Below are 11,129 nucleotides of genomic sequence, written 5' to 3'. Positions count from 1 at the left end.
GCACATCTGCCACAGGCAGTAGCATCCATCCAGGTGGAAGAGCAATCAAAATCAGGCTTCTCAGCATTACAATCCCTGTGACACATTAGCAGGTTAGTAGAAGTCTATGCATCCACTGAGACCTAGTAATAAAGAACCTCTGGCTTTAATGAGGTGACTAGTCACCTCACCCCATTAGCTCACCCCTTAACATCAGCCAGCACAGCTTAGTTGCTTGTATTACATACTTTAGGTCTATCTGTGCAGTGTCTGCTCTCTTCCCCCAGTTCATATTGGGATCAAATCTACTCTGTAGTACAGGGTAACATTATCTCATGCAATAGAGTGGAATATTTTGGGCTTACACACTAGACAACCTGATTTAAAAGTGTAAGATGTATGGACTCCCCTATAGTGTAATTTTTCAGTGCATCTTGGCCATACACACACAGACATGCAACCACTAGGAGGAAACAAACTCTGGACCCTTTAACAGAAACATTGCAGACTGCAGGTACTAGAGAAAAGGCATAAACCACACTTTCACTTTGATCATGTTGAAGTTCAATCTCTCTTACCCCATGGAAATTCTGATATAATACTTTTCAGGGTAATATAGTTAGCAAGGCTCCCTTAGGCATGAGCTCCCACAGCCATATAGCAACTGCATCAACTCTACACATCAGAAAGATGTCTCTGCTGATGCAAGCACTTTGCAAATACAAAAGATGCAAGGGAGAGGTGTAGAATCAAATCTCAAAAGCATTTTAAATATAACTTCAAAAAACAAAATTTTGTGTAATATTTGCCACTAACAGTTGATGAAGAAAGTGTGTTTTCAGTGATGCAAAAAAATAGATCAAGATCTAATGTATTTGTGAATGGCAGTAGTAATATCAGAACTTTTTAGAATAGGCTGTCCAAAAAATATTTTGGCTGCAGTACAGATAGAAAGTCCTATGGTATGACATATACACACAGACCAGTGGCAATAAACCACATAAAAATACACATCCACTGGAAATTGAGAAGGGGTGGAAAGTCCGGAGAGGCAACAAGGTTCTTTGATTTAGTGCATTTCGAGCAAATGCATTCCACCTTCCAGTTTAAAGAGATGAACACAACCAAAGACACATTACAGATGAGTCCAATAGAGAATATCAGCAGTATAACGGCTAGAGTTGTATGTTACATATCTCAAAGCCAAAGAAATTCTTTGCATTAGCAGCACTGTGAGAATTGCATAAGTTTTTGCATGCTAGGAAATTTAGTCCAGAAATAACAAAACTGTAAGGGAAATGTCTTACCTTCTGTATTGCTGTAGATCTTTGCTAAAATGCTGTTGAAGCCATTTGGGTACAAAATCCCTATTTACAGAAACAATTTTTTAAATGGACAACTGGAGAAATAGATTGGTGTTCTGAATGCTCTGGAAATTATATTACACTGATTGCCAATTCTTTCCTATATATAACAGCCAACTCCCTTACAGTGTGTGTAATAGTGAAAGATAATTCTGCTGTTGGTGGAGAACAAGCAGAGTTCATCCCTTTTTAAAGATACATAAGAAGTCTATCACTAACACTGTAAAGACAAAACACTAGTGGAAATGTACTCTGAGTTTGAGCAATGATACTGAGGGGTTTTAAAGGAAATTCTTTTTCTCTACTCCTTCTGCCTCTAGCAGAGGCTGAGTCAGGCCAGTTTTAAAGCCTCCAGGTGGCCTGCTCTGTAGCATGTGCAGATAGGGTCTAAATGATTCTACCCTATGTGCTTCTATCCTGCCATGTTCCTCCCTAAAACGGTTTCAAGGAACAATTCTGGCTCCATCTCCCAGCATGAAGGAGAATGATGCTTTCTGTCAACTGAGAACCAGCCAGCTGATTCCTAGTGGCATCCCTATTTCAATGGGCAGCTGACTGCGTCTGCAGAGTTACTAAGGCCCACAAGCATGCAATAAAGAGAGTTTTAGACTCATTCAGAGTGCAGGTAAGAAAAACATATATCTGCATTAAGACTTCAGACAGCATATGGAGGAAAAATATTAAAACCCAATTTTAAAAACAGGCTTACAAAACTCACCACTTCCATAGGTGACACTAGGATTAATAGGAAGGTCAAGTTATATTTAGATAATTTCTGTTTCTTGCACGAGTGTGTGTGTATGTGTAGATTTCCTTTTCAGAAATAATACAGGGGAACGGAGCCCAACGGAGCTCTTCCCCTTAAGCAAATAAGTGAATAAGGCCATTACTGTGGTTCAGTAATCACAGTTATAGGAACTAGAAAAATCACCACAGTCCACTGTCCCTGTTATGAGTGCAGCTGAAGAAAATATTTAAACAGTGACAGTGGCAACTTTCTAAAATTAGTATGTCCAACTAGCCACCTGCAAACCAAAATCACCAGTTTTGATACTTCTGGGCATCAGAATCAATGTCTGTAATTAGGCGGACACAGAAAACCTTGACAAAATGAATTTGTCCTTGACCTATTAGTTTATTTCAAAAACCTTCTGTTCATTAAACTTACATACATCAGGGAATGTTGTCGATATTTGATCCTTTCTCTGTTATTCAACAATGTGGTCTATGTCAAAGGCAACCAAAGAAACTGAGGGGAACTAAAGAAACACCTTAACTGACTAATCAAGGGAAATGCTTTTATAGTTAAATACTTCAAACAAAAGTGCACCACCATTTTTCAGAACAAAACTGCTTAACTTTACCTTAGAGGTAATTTAAAGAAGTGTTATTGCAGTCATCTCTGACTGAAATAAAGAACCATATTTTTTTCCAATTCTTTCATATTACTCTTTCCTCAGCCTTAGGCATTTAAAGCTGATCAGCTACTTAGGCATTAAAAGGTCAATTTTCAAGGCATTTTGGTTTGCTAATTTCCAGTTAGAATATTAAGCCATGTTCCAAATTTACTGTGAATCATCTCTAATTTTTTTAGTGCTAAGGAAGTTAATGGAGTGCAATCTCTAAATTAGGGCAAGCAGGCAAATTTATAGAACTCTTGATTTTTCACTTAAGCACACAGACTTTTGACTGCATCCAAACTGTATAAATTTTCCTCAAGATCTTCTGTCCTTGCATCTTTTCCAGTAAGAACTTTGCAATGTCTGAGTAAATTTTGATGAATTGTTGATTGGCTTGAAGTCTTCATATATTGTAGTGAGACAGACTTAGAAAGGACCAGAAGTCTAGATAAGGCAAATTACTCTGGGCATGGTTTTGCCAAGCAGACAGCCACAATGGCATGACAAGGTGGGATTTACCACTCTAATGCCTGCTTGTTCCAATATTGGCAAGCCCAAACAGTTACCAATGCTACCATATAGGCTATATTGCTCAGAACACATGGCCTCCTGTTTTCTCTCTCTTCAAAATCAAAGCTGTGTAGAGGAAAGAACAATAAGGTCCTAAAAGGAAGGAAAAAGGTGTGAATTCTCAACATGACTGGAATAGGACAACAGATTACTACCAAATTAAGCACAATTAATTTTCCCTATGTTGCCACATATACAATTCACTAGGACAAAAGCCTACACTCTCTCTGAAATCCTTTTTACATTCACATACGAAGATGTGCACATTAATGGATCCCGGGATGATTTTTAAAATTCCTTTGAACATCTTATGTTTCTCCAGGAGAAGAAAAGTTGTAAGACAAGATCAGGCTGATGTTGAAGAAGTGCCTCTTTACTCCTTTTAACCTAGACATGCTACTTAAAGGTAACATTTATCATCACTACTGCACTATGCATCCAGCAACAGCCTAACAAAGGGTGCAAAAATTCCAGGATAACAGACACTGTCTTTCTGAAAGTTCAGAGTCTGGGAAGCATCCATGTTTCTCTCACACCGTGGGAAGGAACAAGCCAGGTTCTGTGCATGTCATTCAGATGGCCCATAATACCAAGTCAAGTGATGGCAAAAACATACTTGCAACGCCACGTGTCTAGGATTTTGGGCACAATTGTGATCATACCTCGATGCAATATTTCCGTACTAGATGCAGCTTGTTGCCAGAGCGCAAGTAAACTTTGTAACTGACTGCCATGAGTCAGTCGGGGAGCAGTAAATGAGCAAGTGGCTCAGGCACTCTAGTCTAGGAGAAGAGTAAAAAAGGAGTGTGGCTGCAGCACTGGGAACAGCAGTGTTTGTTCTCCTGCCTTGAGTGAAAGTAAACAAGTCCATTGTTATTTGACTTTGCCAAACCTCAAAGTATAATGCTAGAAGGAAAAATAAGTTTTACAGAATTGAGCATATATAACCCTTTTCTTCTCTTCGTAAATTGTATGTTACAGTAGTTGAAATTACCGAAGTGTTTACAGTATGCTATATATAAAATGGCACATTTAAGCTTTTTAAAGGGATTGGAACATTTCAGAAATGTCTCTGGTGCTGAAAAAGGCTAATGTATTACAAATCATATAATATTTTAATTCAGAAAAAAATATGTTTGGGTATTTTGACCTAGCATAAGGGTTAGGAAGCTGAACGAGGATGCCATGAAGCATGACTGACAAATCAGTCAAGCTAGTCTGCTTCAGATACATATTGTGCAAGGCATTATCGCTGCAATCAGTCACAAAAAATGAATATTTAAGTATTTTTTACATTAAATACTACGCCTGTGAACCTATGTAAAAGATATACAAAATATAAATGTCATCAGGACTGTATATTTCAAACTTTTTAAAATAAACATGACGTATATATATATGTAGGCATATAGGTTGCAATTTCAATGTCAACACTAGCACAGTTTGTCTCTTCTAAATACAGGCCTGTATACTTCCTAGTCCAACACATGCACCTACAAACACATGATCATGCATACAGCTTTACGTTCTGCTGTTTGCAGAAGAGTCAGAATATACAGCACTATACATTGTTTCAACTCAAAATTGATTGGCAAATTAAGGAAGATGCAGTTCAAAATAAATTCCTTGTGAACTACTACCAAAAAAACCCAGAGAAAACCAGGGGTATAGTTATTTCATCTCAATAAAAACACTGAAGACCACGGTGATGATGACCTAAGATTGAGAATGCTTTGTCCAGCATGTGGTGGGGATCACTCTTGGACAAAATACAACAGTGTAGAACTGGTTGCTATGACACATAACAAACACAGTTATAATGAGGTGTAGAGCTTTCACAACACCATCCAACCCAGCTCTGGGTTCAGACTACTGAGGTCTCTGACCGAAAGGAGACAGAGCAGTTGTACACCGTTCTTCTCACAGCAGGTGGTGCTGAGGGGGATCTAGATGCCCATCTGGAAGGTAAGCGTCGATTTGCTGGCCGAGCAGGACGGGAAAAACCCTTCTCACTTGAACATTTAGCTGGCACACAGATCTGGAACACAAAGGCAATTCCTTGCTTTAACAAGTTAAGGCTTTTGCGGAATGCAGCGGGAATGCAGGAAGACATTTGTGGTGACCTCAGAACAGGTGGTCGGAAGCTATTAAAAGGAGTGCAGTCATGTACAGAATGCAAAAGAACAGCTATTTCTATGTACTAGGATTCTCACATCAGTTGTGGTTTAAAATACATGGAGACAAGTGTCAGACACAAGGAAAGGTATAAAATGTTAGTGCAAGACAAAACTGACACTCACCTCTTATTTCTTTTAATGTTTGGAAGGTTTTTTTGGTCAATGAACACTGCAAGTATAGAACTCAGAATACCATCTTATATTACTGACGTATGATCTACATATTTTTCGGGTATTTTTTGATAGATCCTATTTCAACAGTCACATAGTCTGTTAAGAACTCTGTTTCCATTAGTGCAGTGTGAAGCTGTTTACACTTGGTAACTAATTCAGAATGTTTAGGTATTAATATAGTGTTATGTCTACCTGCAGAGTTTCAGGAAACCCAACAGATTTCGATCATAGCTGCAGTGATGTGAATTGGAAATAATGAACATAAACCAAATGCCTCATGCCATGTATAGTTCTTTGCAGCTCTGTGACATGCATGCTGCTGGACCTAAAATGGTAACTCCTAATCAGGCAGTATTCTACCGTTAGTTTGTACAGATAGAAATGACAATATAAAGTGTGAGCCTATGGAGAAATAAAATCTAATTGGCTTAATAAAGTTATTCTGGGCTTACATCAGTATAAACTCAGTCATCATTTAATCATTATTTCTTTCCTCCATTGCTGAAAAATTGTTTTCCTGTCAAAAGTTTATCAGATGAAAAAGAAATGGTAAGCTTCATGGGTTTTTCTTTCTTTGCTGTAGTAAAGATGTGTCTGTTAAGTAAGAGATGTTGCTTCACTGCAAGGCTGTCAGAAAGACATGCGGAAGAAAATCTGCATGGTCAGATTCTCAGCTGCTTAAATCCACATAGCTCTACTGAAGTCTGTGAATTTGTGACAGTTTAAAGCATACCAGCTGACAGTCTGAACCCATTTAAGTTTCTCAGTTCAAAACACACCTGCCTTCTCTTTTTTGAGATTCTAAGGGGCATATCTATCTGTGTTTGTTGGCCAAGGAGCACTTCAGGAAAAAATATTTTTCTTTCTTTGCGGACTTTTACAGAACCTGCAATTTATAGTATATTTTCCAAACCATCTGTTTCTCTCTTCATTAAGAAAGAATGTTGGCAAAGGAAGTATTTCTAAACTTCTGCAAATAAAATTCAGCCAAATATAAATTAATTAGTCATGCCATGATCTTCTGCTTCTGTGAGCGTATGTTTGAATATATAAGAGAAGCTGGTACTGAGACATGAGTAAGAGGAGGTCACTTTATTACTGGAAAATTTATGGAGTTACAATACCCCTTGTCATAGGCAGTTCCAAGGAAATCCTGAACCAAGCAGCACCCTGGATGCTATCTAAGACCTCTAGGGTTTTGGGCATGGACAAGTGTGCTTAAGAGCCCTTTGAGAAAGCTTATGAAATAACTAAAGGAAGGAAAGATGGGGTTAAAACCTGATTGCAGTTCTCACTAGTTCAATCCTTGTATAACTGCATTGCAGTTAAAATACAGCTTTATAGAACAGCAGCAGAGATCAGAATCTGGCACACATCTCCACTCTTACTTATATGCTTCTGCCCTTCTACAACTCTATAATCTGCAGAGGAAATGCTCCTGATTCATCCAGATCTTGGTTTAAAATGTCTATTTCTACATAATTATTTACAATACAATGTTAGCCTGCCTCATTTTAGAATCCCAGGTTTGGTATGAAACTGAATTTTTCTGGTCTTGCCATTCTTATGAACCTTACCTCTGGTAACTTCTGTCTCTCTTTTCCTTGCTTGAGTTGCTGCCCAATATGCTTGGCTGAATTCCTCGGAAATTCTTGCTTTTCTTGCTCAATCTGGAGCATTTCTAAATACTGACTCAGTTTCTCGCAACCCTCATCAGTGAATTCAGAATTTGCCTGTGTCCACTTATCTTTGCAGCATTTTGCATTACACGGAGACATCACTGTTGATTTTTCATAGGTTTTCAAAAGCTTTTCAACAACGCCATAGTTCGACCTTGAGTCAGCTGAACGCGGGCGACCGGATAAATTACTTGGTCTCCAGTCATGCTCCTGAAGCATGTGCCTATAACCACTAGTATTTGGAAGTCCATTCATTTGTTTTTGTTGCCCTGCTGTCCTGACAGCTTTGCTGGGGTTGCTAGCTTCTTGTTCCTTGGCTACAGAGAGTTTGGGATTTGAAACACAAGACGTATTTACAGTTTCTGTCCTGCTAGTAGCAGAGTCACACAGTGGGCCACAGGGTTTGTGATCTTCTGATGCTGTTTGAGGCACCTGGTTTTGTTGTAGAACATTGTTATGTTTATCTGTGTGAAATACAGTCCGATTAAACTCATCAATCTTTGCTGCTAACATTTCATTTCTTTGGGTCTTTCCCAAAGTATATCTGGTGTCTTCCAAAAGGTCATTGTGCAGGGAAGCGGGGGTACAAAAGACATTACTGTAAAAAGGGCTGCTGTGAGACTTGGGGTTTTGTTTCTGGTGCATCTTGTTGCTTTGGGCCATATTTCCATCTGAACAACTCTTTTGGGCTGACAGTTGGAAAGGCTCACTTCTGTTGTCTTTCCCAAGTTTGACCACATCATATGCCCATGTGTTGTGGCAGAAACTTGTTGGAACACTGCACTCATTTTTGGTTACAGGTACTGCAGCAGTTACCATCACAGGAACTTTCACAACCTGCCCTTCATTTGCACAGGTTGCTGCAGATTCATTCTTGTTTACAGGTGAAGAATTCCTCAGTTTCCCTCCACTCCAACAGTCCTGAACCTTGCAATTGCTTTTGATGCCTGGGTCTCTTATTGGTGCTTCAGAAAGCTGTACAACTGCAGAAAGTGAGTTTGTTAGGTGCCGAGAAGTGCTCCGTGGAGGAACTGGTGGAGCTTCTTTCTTTTGCCAAGGTCTGAAGTCTGTTCCTATGTCACCAGTAAGACCACCATAAGACATATCCTTCAAAGCCTTGGTGGAGCTCATCAGATTCTTCCTATTATTGTGTTCCTCTGTTTCAAAAGCAACTGAAGTCTGTGATTCATTGCTGGACACATGGTTCATCTCAGGCAGAATAACTGTATTTTGGGTTTCCTCAAATTCCCCCAGGAAAGGAAGTGACTTCATTCTGGAAATAACAGGAAAAGTGTTTTAGGGACGAGCAATAACGATCCCTCCAGGGGACCTCATCATGGATTCATTCCCCAATGAGCAGGTGTTTTAACACTGGCTGCTTGAAGAGATTTGGGAGCAGTTTTGCTGCAGCTGATACACCCAGCATAATTGAAACATACATGAAGAATTTGAAGAAAGATCAAAACAAGGAATTTGTATTCCTTCCCTGTGCCACTAAAATTCTTTTCCTGAGTTTTTTAGATGATTGTTTATTTTCTTACGTATCCTACAATAAGGACAGAGGAATCCTGTGAGTTCTAATAACTCCCATGAGTCTACATGATTATAAGCTTCGGGACACAGTGTCTCCCTTGTGTAGGTTTCCTAACCTTACACGACAGTAAAAGTGTCTTTTGAGATCTGTTAAAAAATCACCTTTAGAAACTATGAATCTATTTGCTTTAAAGATACAAACACTAGCCCAGCTACAATAATAAACTAGTGACAGACAGCCAAATGATGGCATGGGGGAGTGTAAGAAGTCCCTCTTCTCTTTGGGAGCATCTGAGAAGAGTTTACCATGATGCACACTTCAATGGGGTCTCAGCATAGCTGAGACAGCCTTTCTCAATCTCTTTCATGAGCACCCTATCACACCAGCAGTTCTTACCTGAGAATTTCTGCACAACTCAAGGAGAAGACTGGTAATTAGCTTGCTAAAGAAGACCACAAATATTGAATATTTAACAGATGGTGGAATGTTCATTTGCCATACCTTTCAGGGGCTGACTTGCTATCTCTCCATTAGTACAAATGTATGGTGGTTCTTCCTTCTCTTGCCTTCTTTGCACTCTTGGGTTGTCAGTTCCTGATATATCCCCCATGCTTATGGCTAGATCTGGGCTTTAAGTAAGAAACTTCCCAGCCTGACAAACACATACAGTGTTGTATAGAACTGCATGAAAATGGGACCAGGGCAGATAGAACTATCTGTTCACTTTGCCAATCCTCCATATAGCCATTAGAAACAAGTATAATTTCATCTCATAGAAATACTAATTTCAATTTGTAGGTTCTGGAGAAAAACTCCATTTTGCTGATAAAACATGCTCTTTTATCATATTTCAGTAAATTTAATTTGAATGTTTTATGCTGAGCACTGAAACACTAGGATAGTAGGAACTGCCCAACTCCTAATAAATCCAATAGCAAACCCAGCTTCAAAGTGAACAGCAAAAGTAGCACAGTCTCATTATTAATTTTCTTCCTCTAATATAAGAATTCCAAATATGTTTTTACCTTCTGTGGTTGGACCTCTGTCGAATTTCTTCTTGATAGCTGCATAATTCTTCACTGACTCTGGCAAGTTCTTTAAGAGCCTTTATAAATATAAAAACAGTCCTTTAATATAAGTGTTTTAAATGGTATCTCCAGAATTATTTTGAAACCTGTGGTCATTCACATTTCAGACTCACAGCAGAGGAAAGTGGCACAAGAAAAAATAAATACAAAAATGCCCCCACAGTAGGAAGAGAGGTAAAGAGCATGCTGTTAACACATTTAAATAGTGAGAGGACAGTCACTGATAGTAAACAGAGGAGGAAGTAGTGACTTGCTGGAAAGCTAAAACCAGAGAGATCAGTTCTTTAGGTTAACCTGGCAGGCCAAAGTCCTCAGTACTTTCCTCACCCTTGTAACTGAAACATGCTCATACTTTACTTACTACATTGAGATCACCAATATAATTCTTGGTATTTTTCTTGGAAGGTTTGATGCTGTGGCTGTCTTCAAGTTCCTCATGGTTCTCAAAGGCCAGATTGTCCATTAACAGAGTATTGTTTCTGCTCTTGGCTCTGGTTTCTTTACATTCGTGTCCTGTTTTACCGAGCAAACTCCCTTTTTCCATTCTGTCATTTTCCATATTGTGTTGAAAGTTCAGCTCCACTGTGTCACTCTCTTGCAAAGTAGGGGAATGCATAGACAGCTGCAGCATCTTGCTCTGAATGGCATTGTTATCACGGACATTCATATTGCTCTCCCTTCTAAGTCTTACCTCCTGGTAGAGCTGAAAAAACAATAGAACCTTCTATTAAATCATGGTATTCTAATGAACTTTATGGTAAAATACATATCTATCTTCTGTTGTTAACAATGCTTCACTCAGTAGCACTGATTGGAAAGATTTTATACATGTGTTTGTAGAAAAGTGCTGAGCACCTAGTGTGATAGCTCACACACCATTATTGTCACCGGATAAGGAAAGGGCTGCTACCATTCACAAACTCTTTGCCATGTTTTTAACCATGGCTGGAATTGGAAGAGATCTCATGAGATCAGTGGCCCTGCCTTGAGCTGGAAGCCGTATGGTTGCCTTCCAAGTAATCTTATTACACTATGTGGTGGACACAGCCCTGACCTGATGGATAGGGAATGTGGGGGAATGTGAGGGAGGGAGAGCGTTCTGGCTATGTTACAGCCTATTAAAGTATATTAGTTGAAGGAGGGGAAGTGAATTCACATCAAATA

The 11,129-nt window shown here is 39.1% G+C and overlaps 1 protein-coding gene across 1 annotated transcript; it reads right to left on the bottom strand.

Moving 5' to 3' along the window:
- Window positions 1-833: 833 nt before the first annotated feature.
- On the bottom strand, window positions 834-10,311 carry KIAA0408 (KIAA0408 ortholog). The gene is made up of 4 exons (XM_027691554.1): window positions 10,187-10,311; window positions 9,903-9,982; window positions 7,242-8,616; window positions 834-5,351 (listed from the first exon to the last, which is right to left on the bottom strand). The coding sequence occupies exons 3-4, from the start codon at window positions 8,613-8,615 to the stop codon at window positions 5,178-5,180; spliced, it is 1,548 nt and encodes a 515-aa protein (XP_027547355.1). The 5' UTR covers window position 8,616; window positions 9,903-9,982; window positions 10,187-10,311; the 3' UTR covers window positions 834-5,177.
- Window positions 10,312-11,129: the final 818 nt, after the last annotated feature.

This window comes from Neopelma chrysocephalum, unplaced genomic scaffold (assembly GCF_003984885.1).
Source record: "Neopelma chrysocephalum unplaced genomic scaffold, ASM398488v2 Primary Assembly neopelma1_23, whole genome shotgun sequence".
NCBI lineage: Eukaryota > Metazoa > Chordata > Aves > Passeriformes > Pipridae > Neopelma > Neopelma chrysocephalum.
Note: the sequence above shows the minus strand (reverse complement) of the source record. Positions and strands in the feature narration are given on the sequence as shown.

Excerpts from the sequence above, each read along its gene's own strand:
- KIAA0408 (XM_027691554.1), bottom strand. The coding sequence starts at position 8,615 with ATGAAGTCACTTCCTTTCCTGGGGGAATTTGAGGAAACCCAAAATACA. Across the intron at positions 5,352-7,241 it reads AGAGACAGAAGTTACCAGAG|ATCTGTGTGCCAGCTAAATG; the intron begins GTAAGGTTCATA and ends TTTGTGTTCCAG.